General features: G+C 45.4%; 1 protein-coding gene across 5 annotated transcripts in view; it reads left to right on the top strand.

The window, feature by feature from the left end:
- Positions 1–20542, top strand: part of arhgef10 (Rho guanine nucleotide exchange factor (GEF) 10) — a 53367-nt gene that overhangs the window by 8444 nt on the left and 24381 nt on the right. For 3 of the 5 annotated variants that reach the window (XM_085143739.1, XM_085143738.1, XM_085143742.1), the window contains exons 3-19: positions 4193–4537; positions 7119–7466; positions 8196–8232; positions 8314–8402; positions 8688–8744; positions 9072–9259; positions 9584–9700; positions 10269–10380; positions 11540–11649; positions 11726–11803; positions 11884–12063; positions 13767–13883; positions 14017–14109; positions 14603–14773; positions 15254–15399; positions 15486–15670; positions 18391–18506. In XM_085143739.1, the coding sequence (XP_084999865.1) occupies positions 4193–4537; positions 7119–7466; positions 8196–8232; positions 8314–8402; positions 8688–8744; positions 9072–9259; positions 9584–9700; positions 10269–10380; positions 11540–11649; positions 11726–11803; positions 11884–12063; positions 13767–13883; positions 14017–14109; positions 14603–14773; positions 15254–15399; positions 15486–15670; positions 18391–18506 (2489 nt within the window). The remainder of the gene's footprint in view (positions 1–4192; positions 4538–7118; positions 7467–8195; positions 8233–8313; positions 8403–8687; positions 8745–9071; positions 9260–9583; positions 9701–10268; positions 10381–11539; positions 11650–11725; positions 11804–11883; positions 12064–13766; positions 13884–14016; positions 14110–14602; positions 14774–15253; positions 15400–15485; positions 15671–18390; positions 18507–20542) is intronic. The other 2 variants (XM_085143740.1, XM_085143741.1) reach the window with 2 other exon arrangements.

Genomic DNA, 20542 nt, shown 5'->3' with positions numbered 1-20542 from the left:
GGGTGCAACGATACACAAAATTCACGGTTCGGTTCGGTTCGATACTTTGGTGTCACGGTTCGATATTTTTTCGATACAAAAAAAAATGTTCATGCTGTTTAATTTGTAATTTATTAAATTTTCACGGCACATTCTGCACCACATCTCTGTGCGTTCATCATTTGTTTGAAGCCAGCTCACCTCCTGCAACCACTTTTCTGAGAATACGCGCTTCTTTTGTGTTTCGGACTCCTTCTGACATTTCTTTGGAGGTGGAGGAAAACCAAAGTAACTGCTTAAAGGAGCTTGTTTCTTCGACATCTTTAAGAGTTCTAAACAAATGTCTGTCCTCCTCCTGAAAATCTTATGGACGCAAACACGCGTTGCAACTTCTTATCTTGTGCGCGTTTTTTATTTTGACAGCGAATGCGCACCTGCGGACCACTTATGTGCAGCCCTGGTTATTTATCTCGTCATATTGCAGCCACAGAAATTCTTTTGTCCATGAAACCATAAAGCCGCACTTTCTTTTTGCCTTATAGTCTGATTTGTCATAACTTTTCCGTTTTGTGGTAAGCTTTTCTTTGGCTGTCACTTCTTCACCCTGACCTGTCTTATTTGGCTCAGCAGAACTAAAATATATATCCTGCTGCTTTTACACACGCACTCACATAACGCTCAGCGATTCTCTGCGCCATCAACCTCTCACATGTTTAAGCTGCAGGAGATTTCACTTGTCATGTTTGCATAGTAAGCTAACGATTGATAAGACAAAGTCAGAGGAATTGGTGCGCAAATTATCATCACTCACCAATCAGTGCTGTCGCTCTCTATACACAGTTCGCACGATTGCAAAGTGAAAGCAAAAAACAAGCGCAAATTCAAACGGGATTTCAATATGTCACATATTGACAGTGGCTCACCGATGCCAATGACATAATTACCCAGCTACATTTCCAAAAGAATGCAAAAGCATTGACATATATTTTTCCTTCCTACGATAGGCCGACGGGCAGGGCAGAGATAGATTTTGGTTGCGCAACTGGAAAGATCGCTAGCTGGGCTAGCGATTTTGCGAGCCCTGTATCTGATTGAGGAATCACTCATCTTTGGAAAAGAGTTTATTACAGAGAAATGGCTCTTTCCAAAATAAAAGCTATACTATACGCTTCTTCTGGGCTATATTCTCAGCAGCATATTAAACATATCAGGTCCCCATAAGGAGAATCATGTGCTAACGGCTGTCTAAATGACTCGGGTAAAGTTTGTAGCATGCTGCTTGTTGTTTTTGTCTGCTTCCACTTGTCTTTGCACTAGGATGATGTCGACATAAATGTGCAGTCATATTCGTTGTGTTCCCACTAGTGCTGTCAGCGTTAATCTGAAATGAGGTTAACGCCACAACACGGCAAATCTCCGTTAACGAGCTACCGCGGATCACCCCGTGCGTGGGGCTGGACGGCCAACACGTTAACCAGCTAACTGCGCTAACACACTAGTTCCCACCCTTGCAATTGAGCATTGCTGGCACATCCAACATACTGTTTTACTTTAGTCCATGACGCGCTTACCTTCAGGGTCATACATCACATGAAAACCAAAATAGTTCCAAACGCCAGATCTGAATGAGGGTGGGGGAGGTTCAATTTGCCATGTTGCAACCAGAGCTTAGCTTCTATCTCGCTAGCTTGCCCTGCGCTCAGTGAATCTGCATTAGACTACTCCGCCTAGGCTGCACTGTCGAGCGCAGATCCACTGAGCGCTCAACACAGACAGCATCGTCAGAAGGAAAGTTGATAAAATAAATTAAAAATGTTGTATTGTTCGATACATATGCGTACCGAACCGAAAGCACTGTATCGAACGGTTCAATATCGATACGAGTATCGTTGCACCCCTAATATTTATGACAGAAAATGAACAAAAACGTCCACTTTAACCAAAATGAGGAAACTTTGTTTCACAGAGGTTGCAGGTGTTGGTCAGCTGATCACTTCTGCAGGTCATCGTAAGGTTAGATGATTTTCTCAGAGGTGGATGAAGCTGTGCAGCTGGAGTCAACAGCGCAGATTCCTCTCCTCCGCTCATCCGCCGCTGTAGCGTGCGTGGGCGGAGGAATGAGGGAGTAAGGAGAGTAAAATGTGCTGCGCTACTGTGAATAGCAGACAATGTGCTTCAGTATGAGGCAGAATACTGATGCAGCAGCGCGCACAGGCACACAAAGCCTCCGGGGTAGACGCAGGCCAGAGAAATCCTTCGTCTCCAGCTGGCCGCTCGCTCGATTTGTTGCTGAGGCGAAACAGAAGCAGTGAGTCATTTAAGCAGAGCGTTATGGAGCTGAGGGGTCCTCAGAACAACATCCATGTTGTCAGCGTGAACAGCTCGCCTCCTTGCCACATTTGCATATATATATATATATCTCAGTGATCTTAAACTTTGCATTTTTGTAAGACTACAAAGTTGAAAGAAACTCTTCAAAGTGGAGATTTTATTTCCCTTTAAGAGCTGAAAGTAGACATTAGATGATAATCGTGTGTGTGTGTGTGTGTGTGTGTGCACAGTCTGTAAGTAAGCTGTTCTGACATGCACAGCCACTCACCGAGCCAGCTATCAATGACCTCCTCGGCCCACAGTTACAGATGTACTATTGAATGGCCGTCTGTGATTATTGCTCTGGCAAAATCCAATCAAACGAACTCTGTTCTGACACGGTCGAGTGTTTCACCAAAGTGCAGATTAATGCAGTTTTTAGCGTGTGATCATGCATCCTACTTTCCAGTGTTTCCAAAGGCTGTCCGTGCCTTATCACGGCGTTCAGCTCCACCGATGGAAACGGGCAGATAGCATCTCTGTTCCCATGCTTGCTCTTTGCACTTCTGCTTTCTTGAGCCGTGGGTGGAGATGGACACGGGTTGACAAAGTTGAGCGGGAGCATTAATTACAGGCTGTTCTCTCTCACACTGAGGAGGTGGAACGACTACCTGTCAGAGCCTGATTCACAGCTGTGTGCACCAAAGTCAGGGTTCAGGACGTTAGCTGGCCACTAGCCTGGAGGTGAACGCGGTTAATTAGACATGACAGACAGCAAAGAATAAAAACTGTGGCGGTGGGATCGAACCAGTGACCTTTAGATCTTCAGTCCTACACGCTCCCAGCTGAGCTAGTTCGGCCTCTGGTGCTGTTGGGGAGCCTCACCGTGTCACACAGGAGACCGTGCTCTGTTTTCTTTGGGACCCCGTTCGGGATATGAGACAGAAAATCAAACTGTAGACTGGGAGTGAACGGAGCCGTGCTGGCTGTGACGAGACGTGTGAGTGATCACAAAGAATCTGTGGTATTTGAGAGAAACTGTGATAGTGGGAGAAAATGTGATTCTCAGAAACCCTTCACGATGTCGTCTCTGATAGAAGCAGAGCCCCATACAAGCTCTGTAAAGCCTATTTATAGTATCACCTCATATCTTCACCAGCACTGACTTCTGAAATAAAAATACTCTTTTTGCACCTACTGTCTGTATCCATGTTGGAGCTGAAGCCTCCTAATGAAGGCTGAGCATTCCTAAACCAGGAATAATGCATGAACTCAGGCTGTAGCCCTCGCTGAAGGGAGTAACAGCTCTCTTTCCTGCTGGCCTAATTGCAGTGTGGAAACTGGAGAGATATTTGCAGTTCCCTTCCTGTCTCCTGTCAGCTGAGCGCTCTGATGTGAATGCCTTTGAATGCTAGCTGTGCGTTGTAACCCCCCAGTTTGTTTTTGCTGTAAAACCACTGCATGTGCTGCTTCGGTGCCAACACTTGTGCAATAAAGTCAAGCCCATCCTTAATTAGAAGTCTGTATGTGGTTCAGTCCTGCAGGTTTCAAATGCCACCCAGAGCGTATCTGTGTCTGTGTCCTCAGCCTCTTTTTCCAGAGCTGCAGCCCCACCTGTGATGCTACAGATGTTAAAGCAGCGCTTCAAGTATCGTTACTATTATCGATACTTGAATAATAGTATCGATTGTTTATCAAGATAAACACACACTTGATAAACACACTTTTTGATGTGTTTATCAAGCTAAACACATCAAAAAGTGTTTAGCTGATTGTGGTAAACTCACAATTAGTGTGTCTGTCACCTCAGAGTTTGCACTACATGATAAGATAATAAAGCGATATCTATTATTCTCTAAATCTAACTAAAATCCAACACCTGGCACATCTGGAACCTGTCCAGTGTTGGCAGGTGACATCTCTTTTGCAGATGAAGATGAGGGGGAACCCTTCGATTTTGACGACATCCCCGAGGCCGCCTGCCCGCCGCCCGCGCTCCCCGTCAGTAGGGATCAGAACAAGGACAGCACTGTGAACGGCCAACGCTCGGACCTCCTCCCCCCGGTGCCTTCCTCTGCAGCTCCATCATCAGCAGATGGAACAGTTGCCACAGCAGGTGGCGCAGCTTCAGAAGCTGAAGGGACATCTGCTGCTGAGGGGACTGATGACAGGGAGAATGATTTACCACCGCCTCCACCTCCGCTCCCTCCTCTGGATGATGACACAGAGACACGTCCTGCAGCAACAGGTATGCAGTCCAGAAGTGCTGGCCTTTCCTCAGGACGGAGAGTCCTTCCAACTAAACTATGCCTCGAGTGTGTGTTTTGTTTTTGGCAGTGACAAAGATTCTCTGCATTGCCCTGTCATGTTGTGCGTACCCTATCTGGCTCTGCTCACTCCCCGTCAGCTCCAGCGCGAGTGAGATCGTAAAGTGGGGCAGTCTGTCTCTCTGGCGACACCTTGTATATCTGGCTGCCTGTAGCTGGAGATGTTCTGGCTTTTATCACTGAAGGGCACGACAGCAGCGGTCGGGCTGGGCTCTGTTTATTCTCAGTCATTCTGAAATATGACGAGAGATGTTCCCACTGCACTACACTTCAGCTTTTGAGCATCGTTTGCACTCGTGAGAGATGCAAGATCCACATACGTGCAGAAGTCTTCTAGCGTAGACGCTACGTGATGTTCCCCCATTCAGGTTTTCATACTTTCAGCACTGCTCACTGCTGCACAATGCCACTGCAGTTTTAACCAAAGCTGCATAAAAGTAGCACCAAATCACAGCAGCAGTCACCTCGAGAATTTAGGAACGTGTCCCCAGTAGGGCTGCCACAAACGATTATTTTGATAGTCGACTAGTCACCGATTATTTTTGCGATTAGTCGACTAATCACATCATCATCCATTGGATGTACAACGTACAGCTTATTGTACCAGCAGCATCTGCTCTTATATAACTATCATTAGCTTACAGCTCTAAGTGTTTCAGGTCTGTGCTAACTAAAAATAAAGACAAGATGATAGTTTATTAAATTTTAATGAAATTTGCAGATTGTTTGGGTGAAGTTTAATAAACTCCTTGCTATCTAAAATATAACAGGACACCGGAGTAAATTCTCGAGCATCTCACACTTCTGATAATCAGCTGTCTGCTTGAGTTTATTCAGCTGTGTAAAAACTATAACTTTAATCTCAGCCAAACCGATTTACTCAGGAACAAATAAAATACTAAAAAAAAGCCAAACAAGAACATTTTTAAGTTATCTAAGTGACTTATATATATTTAACCTGAGTAGCGAAAGACAGCGGTGGGTTTGAAAACGATCACGGCTCTAGTTAGCCTAGCCCCCGGCTAGCTATCGAGCTAGTGGGTAACAGACATCTCCGAAAACGTCGGAGCGCTTTTGAAAATATGTGGTGTCTTGATAAACTGAGCAGATATTTGAGGTTTACACAGCTACATTCTCGCCTGAAAATATGTTAAACGTTTATTTTGTGACCCAGAAAGAATAATAAGAGTAATATTAAAACTAACTAGCTGCCGCCATTGTTGTAAACTGAGCTGGGCCGCGCTATGAATTCTGGGACAGAGCTACTTCTTCTTCTTCGAGGTTTAACGGCAGCTGGCATCCTTGTACATGCAGTGCTGCCATCTTCTGTTTCAGTCCGTTATTACACTCTTAAATCCTACTACTTATTCCTGCGTCTTTTGTGATCTTACAAAGCTTCAAACGACGTGTCGACTATTAAATCAGTCGTCGACGATTTTGATAGTCGACGTAATCGTGACTAGTCGACTAATCGTTGCAGCCCTAGTCCCCAGTGTGATCATCTAAACTGTTTCAGGTTGGACTGGAATTTTCCCACAACAGAGATGCAAAATAGCAAATGTCCAGTGAGCAGCAGTTAAATGGAAACATGGGACTTTCATACTCTGAGTGCTCAAAGTGCTTTCTTCCCTTTTAATCTAACCGATGCAGGAACTATGGATCAAAGCACCAACCCTTCATAGTAAACCTACTCTTCCTCCTGAGCCTCAGCTGCTCCTCTGTAAGTGGAGAAAAAGCCTTGTTGATTCCAGAGGTCAGAGGAGATTGGCCAGGCTGCCTCGAGCTGATAGGAAGGTAGCGGTAACCACAAATAACTACTGATTATCCCCGAGGTATGCAGAAGAGCACCTCTGAAACTGCAACACGTCAAACGTCGAAGCAGATGGGCTACAGAAGGCCACACCGGGTGGCTCTGCTGTCAGCTAAGGACAGGAAACTGAGGCCACCGTTCACACAGGCTCACCAATAAAAGATTTCCTGTTCTGATGAGTCTCCGTGTCTGCTGTGACTTTCAGAACAGGAAATCTAATGAAAGCATGGATCCATCCTGCCTTCTGTGAGCGGCTGGGGGGAAATTTTCTCGGCACACTTTGGGCCCCGTCGCACAGACACCACATCACCAGATCTCAATCCAGCAGAGCCCCTTTAGGATGTGGTGGCCATGAATCTCTGAGGAATGTTTCCAGCAGTTTGTTGAAGATTTAAGGCCGTTCTGAAGGAGAAATGAGTCTAACCGAGTATTTAAATAATGAATAATGTTTATATGAACAACTGAGAGACACCAAAATGATCAGACAGCTCTGAAAAAGTAAGATTTCATTCATTAAAAGCTTTTTAATGCTCATTTCTAATGTGTGCAGTAGTCGAGTTCATATAGGCAAATAAATATAATAATTTGAGGCCATCTTTGTCTAAATGTAACTATATTTGTAACTATATTTGTAACTATATTTGTAACTATATTTGTAGCTGTGTCAGCTAACTGTATGATCTTTCCCTCAGCAGTCAGTGAAGGCCAGAAAGTATCCGTCAGCGGCGCTCACGCTCCACACGTCGCCCCCGGTTCCTCCTCCCAGGGTAAAGTCAACCCCTACTCTGTGATTGACATCACTTCCTTCCAGCAGCAGCAGCTTGACCAGCAGCACGGCCCCGCCTCTCCCACCCCCTCGCCCACGGAGCCCCAAGAACGAGAGGCAGACGGCCAGGATCCTCCCAGCAGCCCTGCTGGCATCGCTTCGGGATACTCGGTGCCTGTCCCGTGTGGCTATGCGACCCCCTCTGGAGTACCGCTCATCACCCCAGCTTACACCACACCTGTCATCATTCGACACCTCTCCGTGGATGAAGATGGTAAATGAAACAAGCACCAGGGGAAACCCGGAGGAGACTTTAATAAACGCTGTTAAATTAAGAGCAAACGTTTATCAAATTATATCCATAACTGAATCTTCCCCGCTACTTTTCTTTTTCCCTGCTCTTACGGATGCACAGCTATGACACGTAAACGCTGTCCCGGCTGCTGCGATCCCCCCGTCCTTTCTTCTTTCTCTTGTTTTTCCTAAAGCCTTGCCACAAGGAAGTAGGGTCTAAATTTAGCCCTCCCCACAGATCTGTGCTGGCCGTAAGGTTTTTCCGGTTTCCCTAAAATCTTGCAGTAACTGAGCCCAAGCTTGTGGCCTGGCAGTCCCAGGAGCCTAATTACACTGTAATTATCCAAACAAGGTCACACCATGTTGAAATACTTGTGCTTTAGATGTTACAAAGCCAGAGAGTGCAACCATGAGATTCATTTGTGCAGTTTTTTGATGAATGCACATAGTACGGGCCTTTTGCTGAAGTTATGACGTCTTCCAAGGAAAACAGAAGCACGCAGAAGGAATTTCAATTAGACACATATGTTAGATGAAGTTTTGTGGAAGCACATTTACTCTAAAACACATCCAGGTTAAATGATCCGTGGAATTATCAGTGACCCCTGGTGGCACGTGTGGAAAAGCTTTGCAGTTCTGTGATGTTTGGAATGTTTGATTGGGAAAAATAATTCCTGCAGGATTCACACCAGTTCATTTTTCCCTGCAGTGATGCTGGTTGGGACTGGGAATGCCTCAGCTGACAGGTGAGCCACATGCGAGCCGTTTGTGCTCATCGCTGAGTGCATCGACATGTTACATTGAACATGTGTTTTTATGTGTTTAAGTGTTTTCAGTGAAGAGTATCCACCTATCAGAGAAGAGGATGCTTTGGCAAAATGGGCATCAGATCCCGCCAACACCGCATGGATGGAAAGTAAGGAAACAATTCCGAGTAAGGTCAAAGTTAGCGTGGTGCTGCTGCGGCGTCATCTCTCTGCGTTTGCCTCTGCGCAGTCACGACATGCCCGCAGGGCGCTCTCATCTTTTTAAAATGTTCTTTTGACACAACTGAATTCCCGGAGACTTCCTTCCCCGTTCGTTTGAGGAAGCACAGCCTTGCGTTTGCCTGTCTTCTAGCTCTCTCCCTGCCTCGCATCCTGGCTGTCGCGTTACTGGATCGGTTACGTGGTGTGTAAAACCCGTGCACGTGTTTTTTCAGATCCACATGAGGTGATTTATGATGATGTGCCCAGAGAAAACTCCGACTCCAACACAGGTTTGTGAACTATACTTTATTTTTCTCATTCCACACATTCAGTTTCAAGCTTCCTGTTTTTGGTCCCGTCCACTTTCGCTTCTTTCTTCTCGTTTAAAAATCACCGTTTGACTTATTTAGGCTCAAAAACTCCTGTTTGACTCATTTATTGACTTTAATGTTGCTAATCAATGCTAATTAGATATTTTGATGAGATGAGTGTTGCATTCAGTGACGCTCGGGACTTCTCACGTGTTCGTCTGCATCGTGAAACTTCAAGTTCATTTAAGGTCGTAGCCAGACTGTAGTATTTCTGAGTATCACTGCGAGTCGCTCTCGTTCGTACAGATCCAGATGAGATGATCTACGACGATGTGGAGCTCGGCGAGGAGGGCGGCTGCAACAGCTCCCTCGACAACGGCTGGAGCTCTAGCGAGTTTGAAAGCTACGACGAAGCGAGCGACGGGGAAGGTCGGCCTGAGAACGGCCTGCCCCACGCCTTCATGAGAGGGAAGCCGCCCCAGAGGAAGACTCATGTGTGTATAAGGATTACTTTTCCCGTCAGCACGTTAAACATGCAGCTCAGGATAGCGGGGATAACGCAGCGTGTCTTTCATACAGTTTATGAAAGTGTCTTTTTTACTGTGCTTACTCTTCCCAGTTTACAGCGATGCACACTCGTGCATTCGATGCTTCTTCTAGTCATCTTCCTGCGCTCTGTGATGATTTGCCTCGTGGTTTTGACGCTTCAAAATCACTTTATTTAAAAAACCACCACGTCGACACGAAGGCGAGCGTGGTGGGACTCCAGCTCATTCCCAGTCTGTGTAACCAGTAACGCTTGCTTTGCTTTTGTTTAGCTCTCTCAAGATCTGACACGCTTGAAAGAACACTATGAGAAAAAGATGAAAGATCTAATGGCAAACACAGTGGGAACGGTAGAGCTGCAGCAGTTAAAACAGAAACACGAGCAGAAGGTAAACGGGCTGAGGCTCACCTCATGTGTTTGTGCTAGATAAAGTAGTCCCAGCCCTTCACACTCAGTCTGGCTAACTCCACTCTGGGCGTCCTGCTTCTGACTTGGTACCTTCATCCTGCTGTGACGTGAATGAACTTGTGGTGGTGGTGGTGGTGGAGTGCGAGCAGTTCCTTTGCATCCCTTTCTGCCACGTCGACCTGTCTCATTGAATGTTCGTGCGTCGGACGTCCGAAAGGACACATTTAAGTAACACGTGTTTATTCTTCAGCAAACTGAGACACCAGCATTATACAGACTGCGACGTCTGTGACAGTTAAACCTCGATCTCGCATTATGTTCTTAAAAGCACCACGTTGCTTTTAGCTGATGTCCCAGTTTCTGTCTCCTGTGGTCGCCTCTGCTCTTCTGTCGTCTTGTGTTACGCATTCTGTTCATCCCTCCTCTAACACTGCTCCTGTAGATCGGTTCAGCTCTTCTTTAGCCGTAGGTTTAGACAGACTAGACTAAACCTGGACTAAAAAAGGACTCTTCAAATCTTAGTAATGGTGCATTGTGTCTCATCCAAGATGCAAAAGCTGGTGAAGGCTGCCAAGGAAGGAACCAAAGATGGACTGGAGAAAACCAAAGCTGCAGTGAAGAAGGGACGCTCCTTCATCAAAACCAAGTCTTTCTGTCAGGGTTTGTGCTGCTTAAGTTACACTAGAATACACGATTACCTAGGAGTTCAAATCTCATTGACCTCAGCCTCAAGGTCAGGGGTCAGAGGTCAGGTTTAATGAAAATCAAGGGTCGTGTCCAAATTCATGGGCTGCTTCCTCCTGAGGCCGCATTTGTAGACCGATTACGTCACAGCGACGCGCCGAAGGCTGTCCAAATTCGTAGACTCCTCCGAATGCAGCCGACAAATGCGTCCTCCTTTTCCCCGAATTTGAAGGATGGGTCGGGTGTGTCCTTCGTGGCCCACCATATCCCAGAATTCATAGCGCGGCTCAGCCAAACTCCAGTTTCCAACAATGGCGGCTGCTACTAAGTTTTAAAATTACTCTTACTAATCTTTCTGGGTCACAAAATAAACTTTTAAGATATTTTCAGGTGAGAAAGTAGCTGTGTGAACATCAAATATCTGCTCGGTTTATCAAGATATCGCATATTTGCAAAAGTGCTTCGACGTTTTCGGAGACGTCTGTTACCCACCAGCTCGATAGCTCGCCGGGAGCTCGAGGGTTACTGCTGCGGCCGAGAACGGCACAACTCCCGGTACATCATTTTCAGATCACTGCGGAGTTTCGCTGCTTGGGTTAAACGTAATATATAAGTCACTTAGACAACCTAAAAATGTTATTGTTGGGCTTTTTTCAGTGTTTTATTTGTTCGTGAGTAAATCGGTTTGGCTGAGATTAAAGTTATTAGATTAGATAAAATAAAACTTTATTAATCCCCCGGGTGGGTTCCTCCTTGGTTTTTACACAGCTGACTAAACGTCAAACAGAAAACTGATTAAACAGAAGTGTGAGACAGTCGAGAGTTTACTCCAGTGTCCTGTTATATTTTAGATAGCAAGGAGCAGACGGCTGAGTTTATTAAACTCCACCGAGACAGCGGTGACACTAATCAGAAGGCTAGACCGTCCAATTTCCCCAGCCGTTTACTTCCGGCCTACCCGACCTTCTGAGGACCCGGCCCACGTAGACCGTGAAGGCCGGGTCCTCAGGAGGATGCAGCCCATGAATTTGGACACGATTGTAAATGTGGTCACTTGGTGCTTCTAGGGGGCTGAGTCATTTTGCTCTTCAGGTGGACTTTAGTGCTTTACTTCCTGTTGTTTCCAATCTTTTAGAGAAGTCGGCCTGTTTTGAGGATGAGGAGTCTGGACTCTTCATCGAGGTGGACTGTTTCAATGTTGAGCCAGTGCTGTGTCCAGCACCAGAGGCTCTGTCACAGCAGCAGGTTTGTAACTTTCCCAACTCTAACCTAATCCAGTTATGTTTAACTCTTTAACTCTAAACCTCTGTTTGATCCACAGCTGGTCAGAAGATGCATCCTGGGATCTATTTTGGAGAGCGAGAAGAATTATCTCGATTCTCTCAAGAGGATTTTAGAGGTATGCGAGTACAGCTGCGGCGATTGGCGCTTTGCTTCTTAAGTGCATCTTATTACAGTTTGATTTGTCTCCTTCGTCAGCAATACGAGAAGCCCCTGTCGCAGATCGAGCCCAGACTGCTGAGTGACAGGAAACTGAAGATGACTTTCTATCGCGTGCGTGAAATCCTGCAGTGCCACTTCCTGTTCCAGATCGCCCTGGCGAGCCGCGTGGCGGAGTGGGACAGCCTGGAGATGATTGGGGATGTCTTTGTGGCGTCGGTAAGCTCGTGCCATCTTACTTCCTGTCAGAGATGTCTCACGGAGATACCTAAAGCCTGTCATGTGACACGCCACAGTTCAAATAATAAAACCACAGGATTTCACATTAAAAGCTTTATTTGGACCTGAAGTATTTATAGCGTAAAACAAAAAAATGTCACCTCATAGGCAAGTTTGAACCTCGAAGAGATTCAGTTTTTACCTAAATAACACTGGAGCTAAAGTTCTCACTGCTGTGCCACTCAGCGGTTAAAAAAGCGTCTCCTGTCCCGCACGCTGAAAGGAAGACGTCTGAGTGTCGCTTTGCCCATCAGCCAACACTCAGGAGATTCAGTCTGGACAAAACACTGAAAATCCGTTTTCAGCAGCAGACCAGCATCAATCGTTTTCAGTATTCCTATAAATAGTTCTCCGTGATGGAGCTTTTACAGCTTATTGGTGAACATGACTTAGAAAGAAAAGCTTTTTATGTAAATCTTTATGTAACATAACTAGGGCTGCCACAAACGATTATTTTGATAGTCGACTAGTCACCGATTATTTTTGCGATTAGTCGACTAATCAGATCATCATCCATTGGACGTAAAACTACAGCTTATTGCACCAGCAGCATCTGCTCTTATATAACTATCACTAGCTTACAGCTTTAAGTGTTTAAGGTCTGTGCTAACTAAAAATAAAGACAAGATGATAGTTTATTAAACTTTAATGAAATTTGCAGATTGTTTCGGTGAAGTTTAATAAACTCCTTGCTATCTAAAATATAACAGGACACCGGAGTAAATTCTCGAGCATCTCACACTTCTGATAATCAGCTGTCTGCTTGACGTTTATTCAGCTGTGTAAAAACTATAACTTTAATCTCAGCCAAACCGATTTACTCAGGAACAAATAAAATACTAAAAAAAGCCAAACAATAACATTTTAAGTTATCTAAGTGACTTATATATCATGTTTAACCTGAGTAGCGAAAGACGGCGGTAGGTTTGAAAACGATTTGCGGGAGTCCGGTGCTCTCACGGCTCTAGTTAGCCCCCGGCTAGCTATCGAGCTAGTGGGTAACAGACATCTCCGAAAACGTCGGAGGGCTTTTGAAAATATGTGGTGTCTTGATAAACTGAGCAGATATTTGAGGTTTACACAGCTACATTCTCGCCTGAAAATATGTTAAACGTTTATTTTGTGACCCAGAAAGAATAATAAGAGTAATATTAAAACTAACTAGCTGCCGCCATTGTTGGAAACTGAGCAGGGCTGCGCTATGAATTCTGGGACACAGCTTCTTCTTCTTTGGGGATTAACGGCAGCTGGCATCCTTGTACATGCAGTGCTGCCATCTTCTGTTTCAGTCCGTTATTACACTCTTAAATCCTACTACTTATTCCTGCGTCTTTTGTGATCTTACAAAGCATCAAACGACGCGTCGACTTTTAAATCAGTCGTCGACGATTTTGATAGTCGATGTAATCGTGACTAGTCGACTAATCGTGGCAGCTCTAAACATAACTATATCACAGCATTATTAGACCTAATTTATAAAAAGCATATTTGCACCTTATTAAAGCACCATAGACAAGTTAAAGTGAATTCACATTTCTAATGGTACTGCTGCTGTGGTGTGCATCTTTACAGAGGTTTGGATGATGTCATTTCCTGTAACTGAAGCACATGATGCAGTAAGTAACCCCCGTGTTTATGTGCAGTTCTCTAAGTCCATGGTGCTGGACGCCTATCGCGAGTATGTGAATAACTTCAGCACTGCGATGGCAGTCGTGAGGAAGACGTGCGCCTCCAAACCGGCATTCCTGGAATTCCTCAAGGTTTGAGACCAACACACTAATGTCAAATATTAACCTTACAGGACAGATTGGAAGTTTGTTTCTCAGTAAACTGTTTCATTATTTTGTTGCTGTGCATTTGAATAAAAAAAGCTGTTTTGCTATATATATATAGCATCGTCAGGAAACCAGCAGTGACCGAATGACTCTGTACGGCCTGATGATGAAGCCTATCCAGAGATTCCCTCAGTTCATTTTGCTGCTGCAGGTATAGTTCACTCTTATTTTCACCTCCTTCACAGTAAAATGCAATGTGCAGCAGGCAGTGTTGTTCATGCGTTCACCAGCAGAGGGAGTGCCGCATTCATAAACCCAGCACTTTGTTTTTCAAAGCTGCGGCTCAAAGCGAGGCTGGGGAATTGCTCTGAAGAGACCTGCTTTCCTCGTCTCTTTTAATCCTGCTTCCCGTTGCCCCGGCATATTTACTATTAATGTCTGCTGCAGGAAAATATCAGTGAAAATGTGGGACACTGGGCTGCTTTCTTTCTTTTTTACACCAGTTTCATAGCAATCAAGACAGCTTGATAAGAGCTGAGGGCTCTCCATCGATTCTTAAATCTTTAGGATGAATTATGAGGATGTGTGTTTATATAAATGTAGAACGATGGGGTGGGGCAGAACAGGGCTCGGCTGGTATTAGTTGTTGAAAACAGGGTGAAAAAGCATCAAACTGGTGTCTTTTTTTCTCTCGTCTTCATCAGGACATGTTGAAGAACACACCAGTGGGTCACCCGGACCGCCTGCCCCTGCAGATGGCCCTGACCGAACTGGAGACTCTGGCTGAGAAGCTCAATGAAAAGAAGAGAGAAGCGGACCAGCGCTGCGAGATCCGTCACATCGCAAAGGCCATGAACGAGCGCTACCTCAACAAGGTCTGCACGTTTCTGCGCCGAACCAAAAGGCTACTCATCGGTGGAGACTTTGCTTTTGGCTGATTTATTTTTTAGCATATGCTGTGGCATTTCTCTCAGTCCCAGTGTGGGCGGCCATCAGACACTGGAGCTTCTCTCCTGACTGAATACCTTATTTTTAGTGCATGGCTTAGCACAGCGTTTGCACAAAACACCAGCTTTCCCCAAGGTATAATTATTCGACTGTCTTCAGCCACCCACTCTGGCATCTGTGCACAGGCGTGTTTACAGGACGGCCTGGATGGGGCAGGCTGCAAGTTCCCCGTAGCGTCGCTGCATTACTCTTATCCAAAGTGAGAGGATGCAAGAGTGAAATGAGCCATTAATGCCAAATGAAATGCGAGTACTCTCAGTCTTTGCTTGGTCTGTACTCCTTCTCCGAGCTGGGTTTTTGTTTAGCGTCTTCAGAGCATTAATGCAGCGTATCATCTCTGTCGTCAGCTTCTAAGTAACGGCAGCCGCTACTTGATCCGCTCAGACGACATGGTGGAGACGGTCTACAACGAGCGTGGGGAAATCATCAAAACCAAGGAGCGACGCCTGTTCCTGCTCAACGATGTGCTCATGTGTGCCACGCCCAACATCCGGTGAGGGAGACCACGACCCACGAAGTTACATACCTGTGAGAATCGGGAGGTTTCATATCAAAGTGTTTTCATCGTTTCTTTTTCAGATTTCAGGATGGCAGCGGCAGTGGTAGCGGAAGCGTAACTCTTGACCAGAAGTTCCTTCTGAAGTGGAGCGTGCCTCTGAGCTTCGTGGACGTGCTTGAGTTCGGGTCCAGCGAAGACGTGGCCGACACCGGCCGCTTCCCTCCTCCTCATTCGGGCGAGAAAGTGGTGATCAGCGCCAAGCCAAGTACGACGCCGTTTCACAGTCAGGGATTTTCTCGCCCGTCACCTTATTTGTGTCTCCGTTTGGCACAAATCTAGTAACCATCATTAGTTTAGTGGATCGTACGGTATCAGCAGTTGAGGGTCGGTCCTCTGACACGAGGAACTGCATCTGCTTCGACCGTTTCTTAAAAAACATCAGCAGAAATATTTATTTCCCAGCCAGCACATGTGTGTTTTTCCCCTCTGCAGTCCTCAGCTTTGGCTGCCGGTCGGGTGATTTCAGTCTTTCCAGTTGGTTCCCCGTCACACAGCTGCTGGGCCGCTTTAAAAGGCCCAGACCAGACAAACAGCGGGCCTAAAAACAGCGTCGCCTTCTGCGGTCGCAGCGCTGCACTTTTTATTTCAGGATTCGATCTGTGTTTAAATTTGCCGGGTGTCTGCTGCAATGCTTTGGTTACGTATTTTCCCTGGTTTGTCCAAAGTTTGAAGAATTGAAGCCGAGGTCAGAGGCTGGTTCCTTCAGCGCTGTAATTACTGCCGCTGATTACACACTGACTCCACTTCTCTCAAATACTTTGATATTTCCTGCCAGCTGTCACACTGTCATCGACCTCTGATCCACACCTTTGTGCTGCCACCAGCTCCTTAAACACCTTCTTCTTTTCTCTACCTGCTATTTTTGTGCTTTTACTGTTTCCCTGAGTGTGAGCTGCATTCAGCGAGCGCTCTGCTGCACTTCACATCATCTGCCTCCCACGCATGTTAACAGATGATGGGGCTGTTCTTGCAAACAGAATCAGATGGAACTTAATGTTGAGATTATCTACATTAGTTAACAATAATGCATCAGAGTTTCCTCGCTGTGATGCACTTATTTCCAGACTAACTTGATTTGTGCGTGTGTGTGTGTGTGTGCTACAAATGTGTGCATCATCCAGGAACTTTTAACGAGTGGAAACAATTGTTTTCTCAGCCCCGTGTGTGCAGCCAAAAATCAGCTCGCAGACCAGCCTGCAGCCAACGCAGGGACTCTCCAGCTATGATGTCATCGTTTTCATGTCTCTCTGCTTAGTTCATCTCTTCCCTTCGCCGCTCTGCAATTACACCACCGTGCACACCGGTCATTTGGAGTCATGTTTTCCTGCGGCTCTCACGGCCGGTGTGTCATTTGTAGATATTTGTTTTTAGGAAGCGTGTAATTGCTGGGGTGACTGTCCTGCCTCTGAAGATGCTCCTGGGCCGGTTTTGTTAGAAGAATCTGGGCAGTTGGCGCTCTCACAAAGAGCCATTCACAAGGTTGGACCCAGTTTGAAATGGGTTACACAGAGCCAGTCCAGTCTGTGGGAATGGTCGCTGCTGTGATGGGGTTGTATTCTTGCCTGGGCCTTATTACTTCTGCTAGTAAATACAGCAAGTAATGGTACTGATGGTGTCAGAAAGTTAGCACAGAGACCAGTCATATGCAGGTTATAGGGCTTCTTAGCAATAACAGTAAAAACAAAGACTTTAAAACATGTAGAAATGTTCATGTTTCAAAGATGAAGGTTTAGTCCTGTCCCGACCTGCATGCAGCCTCCTGGTCACAGTGTTTAAAGAGACACATGAGCCGTGCAGCTGCCGTAGACGAGCCTGGAACAAGAAGCAGTTTCTACTTTGAATAAATCCTGATAAAACTTGATAAAACAGACAGAAAGACACCCACGCACAGACGCTACCCAAACCAGAAACACTCCAAGAGCAAATTCCTCATCTGATCATTATTGTTTCAAGTAAATAAACATGTTAAATATATTTCGGGATCACTGCGATTGAATTGGAGGTCGTGCAAACATCAGTGAAACCAAAAACCAATATAGTCTACAGGAGTCGCAGCAGTAGTGCGCACGCATGTGTAAAGATGGCTGTGTTTGAACAGCCTCATGCAGGCAAACGTTTCAGAGTAACTCTTGCAGAGACCACCAACGAACTGGTCGTGTACAAACAGGGGTAAGATTTCCCCCCAACGCCCAGTCGTGAGGGAGCCGGGCCGGTTACCATGGAGCTGCAGTCGGAGTCAGACTTTGTGACTATTGTACGAGAGGATGAAAGAAGAGAGAAGAATAACAGACGCAAACAGAGCTGCAGAGCTGGGTCTCCCCGAGTTGCAGTTTAACTCTTTGTGCGCTGCAGACCTTCACACAGACTTAGCGAGTGTTTTCCTCACGCTCTCTGCTGCAAGTGCTGTTCTCCATGGCCGGATCAGCTGACGGAGAGCGATGGAGGCCGGTGCCCTGACGGACCTTTAATCCGGTCTGTGCTGCAGTGTTTTGTCCATAGATGCAGAACTGCAACAGTTGCTGTAACATCACGTAGGATTACCAGCTTCCACGAGGGGCAAACAGGAAGCTGGAAACTTGTTTCCGCCCACATAGAGCAGGTACAGGTGGGGGGATGATTTACACTGACATGCATCAACAAACAGCATTAGCTGTGCGTCCCCTGAAAGCTAACGCTGGCTGGTTCACAGGGGTGAGAACTACTGCCACGTCTGCAGAGCTGTCACCGTCCCTGTGGGAGGACAACTGCTTATCTAACCACCCTGACTTTGCTCGTTCAGCTTCCTCTGAGCCATGCTGTCCGTTTGTGATACTTTAATTTGGGATTGTAGTCACTGCTGCTCTTTTGCTACTGTATGAGCCGTTATTACACTTTTATTACATTTGATTTGATGTGAACCAACAGCCTGAAAATGTGTTTGTGCAGATAAACTGTACATGGGCCCTGGTCAGCTCTACCAAGACCTGCAGAACCTAATCCATGATCTCAGCCTGGTCAACCAGATCTCCACCATGATTGGCAGCCTCAAGGGAAACTACCAGGTACTCCGCTGCATGATGCAGTTAATTATGTCTAAAATAGAGTCAGTGTGAGAAACATCTGGGTCTCAGAGGTAAAGTTCTGACATTTTAGGGAAAATCAAACTGAGCATGAGTCTAAAACATGGGAGCTTTTTGGGATTTCCTGTCTATTAATAGTGTTGGAAGGTTGTGAGAGTTGACACACACTAATGTTCTTTTAATGGGCGTACCTGGGGACCTAAAATCATGTTCATTAAGTCTCCTCTCACATGTCCACAAGGACCAGTTTGCTCTGTGTTTGTATGAAGCTGTGAAATGTGCCTGTGTGGGCAGTTTGTCTGAGGAGGATGAGGAGTCTCCTGCATCCTGTTTGCACTGTTCAAACCGTGTAGCTGCGCATAAACACAAGCCTGCCTGTGCTCGTGGGGTGGAAGTAAAATGTATTTATAAAGCACATTTCACAGATAAAAATCACAAATAAAATAATATAAAACAGTGAAAAAATTCATTAAAAGCTTGTTTGTATAAAAACATCTGCAGCTGCTTTTTAAAGGAGTCAAGACAGTGTAAAGACAACGGCAGGGAGTCCCACAGCCTCGGTGCCTGAAGAGCTCGATCCCCACGTGTTTTAAACCCAGTACGTGGGACCACCAGTAACCTTTGACCTGACGACCTGAGTGCTCGAGATGAAGCATGAGATGTACTGGGGAGCTTCACCGTGCAGAGCTCTAAAAGTTACAACTAAAATTTTAAAATGAACCCTAAAATTTACCCAATGAAGAGAAGCCAAGACTGGAGCAATGTGTGACCTCTTGTTTGTGCCAGTTAAAAGTCTTGCCGCTGCATTCTGTACAGACTGAAGGCGATCCAGAGCTGGTTTGTTGAGACACGTAAAATGACCGTTACAATAATCCAAATGAGAAGAGATAAAAGCACGAATCATCTCAAGGTCTGCCTTTGACACCAGTCTGAGTTTAGAAATGTTCCTTAGATGATAAAAACAGTTCTGGACAAGTTGTTCAGAGTGTTTCTGAAGAGACATTGAACTGTCAAATATAACACCCAAGTTTCTGAGATGCGACTGAAATGAAGGGTCTGAAAAACTGAGAGCATGTGATCAGGAGCAATAATCAAAGTTTCTGTTTTATCTGCATTTAACTGGAGGAAACTGTCATTTAACCATTGTTTGATCTCAGACAGACAAACAGTACAACTGAATGTCATCAGCATAGAGATGATAAGAAATATTATTGTAACATCTGATAATGTGGCCTAGAGGGAGGATATACAGCAAAAAGAGAATCGGACCTAAAACAGATCCTTGAGGTGCCCCAGAAGACAGAACTGATGTTTCAGACAGCAGATGATTCATACAGACAGTCAAAGATCTCTCAGATAGATGCGACATAAACCATTTAAAACAACGCCAGTAATCCCAAACCTGTCCTTCAGCCTATGTATCAGGATGCTGTGATCAACAGTATCAAAAGCAGAGCTGAGATCCAACAGAACCAGAACGGTGTACTGGACTCTGCTGCCATCAGTGTCACTAAACACTTTAAGCAAAGTGGTTTCAGTGGAGTGTGATGTGCAGAAACCAGACTGGAAAATGTGCAGAACAACAAAATGTTGTTAAGTTGTTCTGCAACTGTTTTTTCCAAGATCTTTGACACCAACGGTCATTTTGATGTTGGCCTGTAACTGCTTGGTCCAAATTTGGTTTCTTTAATATTGGTTCAACAATAGCTTGTTTAAAATAGCTGGAAACTGAGCCAGTATGAAGAGAAGTATTCATTATTTCCAGAATACAGAGGTCAGTCGAGTCAAACACACTAATGAAAAATGATGGAGGAAGTACATATGGAGGATGATGGAGAAATATTTGACCTGACGGCAGCGACCTTATTAACAAAATAGTTTAATAAGTCATTACAATCAGATGTAGTATAGACTGTGTGTGTCTGTGTGTGTGTACTTGTTTAGACATCTTTGTGGGGACCACAAATTGGGATGTTATTGTACTTATGGGGACAAAATGCCGTCTCCACGAGTTTGAA

This window comes from Neolamprologus multifasciatus, chromosome 19 (genome assembly GCF_963576455.1).
Source record: "Neolamprologus multifasciatus chromosome 19, fNeoMul1.2, whole genome shotgun sequence".
Classification (NCBI taxonomy): domain Eukaryota; kingdom Metazoa; phylum Chordata; class Actinopteri; order Cichliformes; family Cichlidae; genus Neolamprologus; species Neolamprologus multifasciatus.
This window is presented reverse-complemented; position numbering and strand designations above follow the sequence as displayed.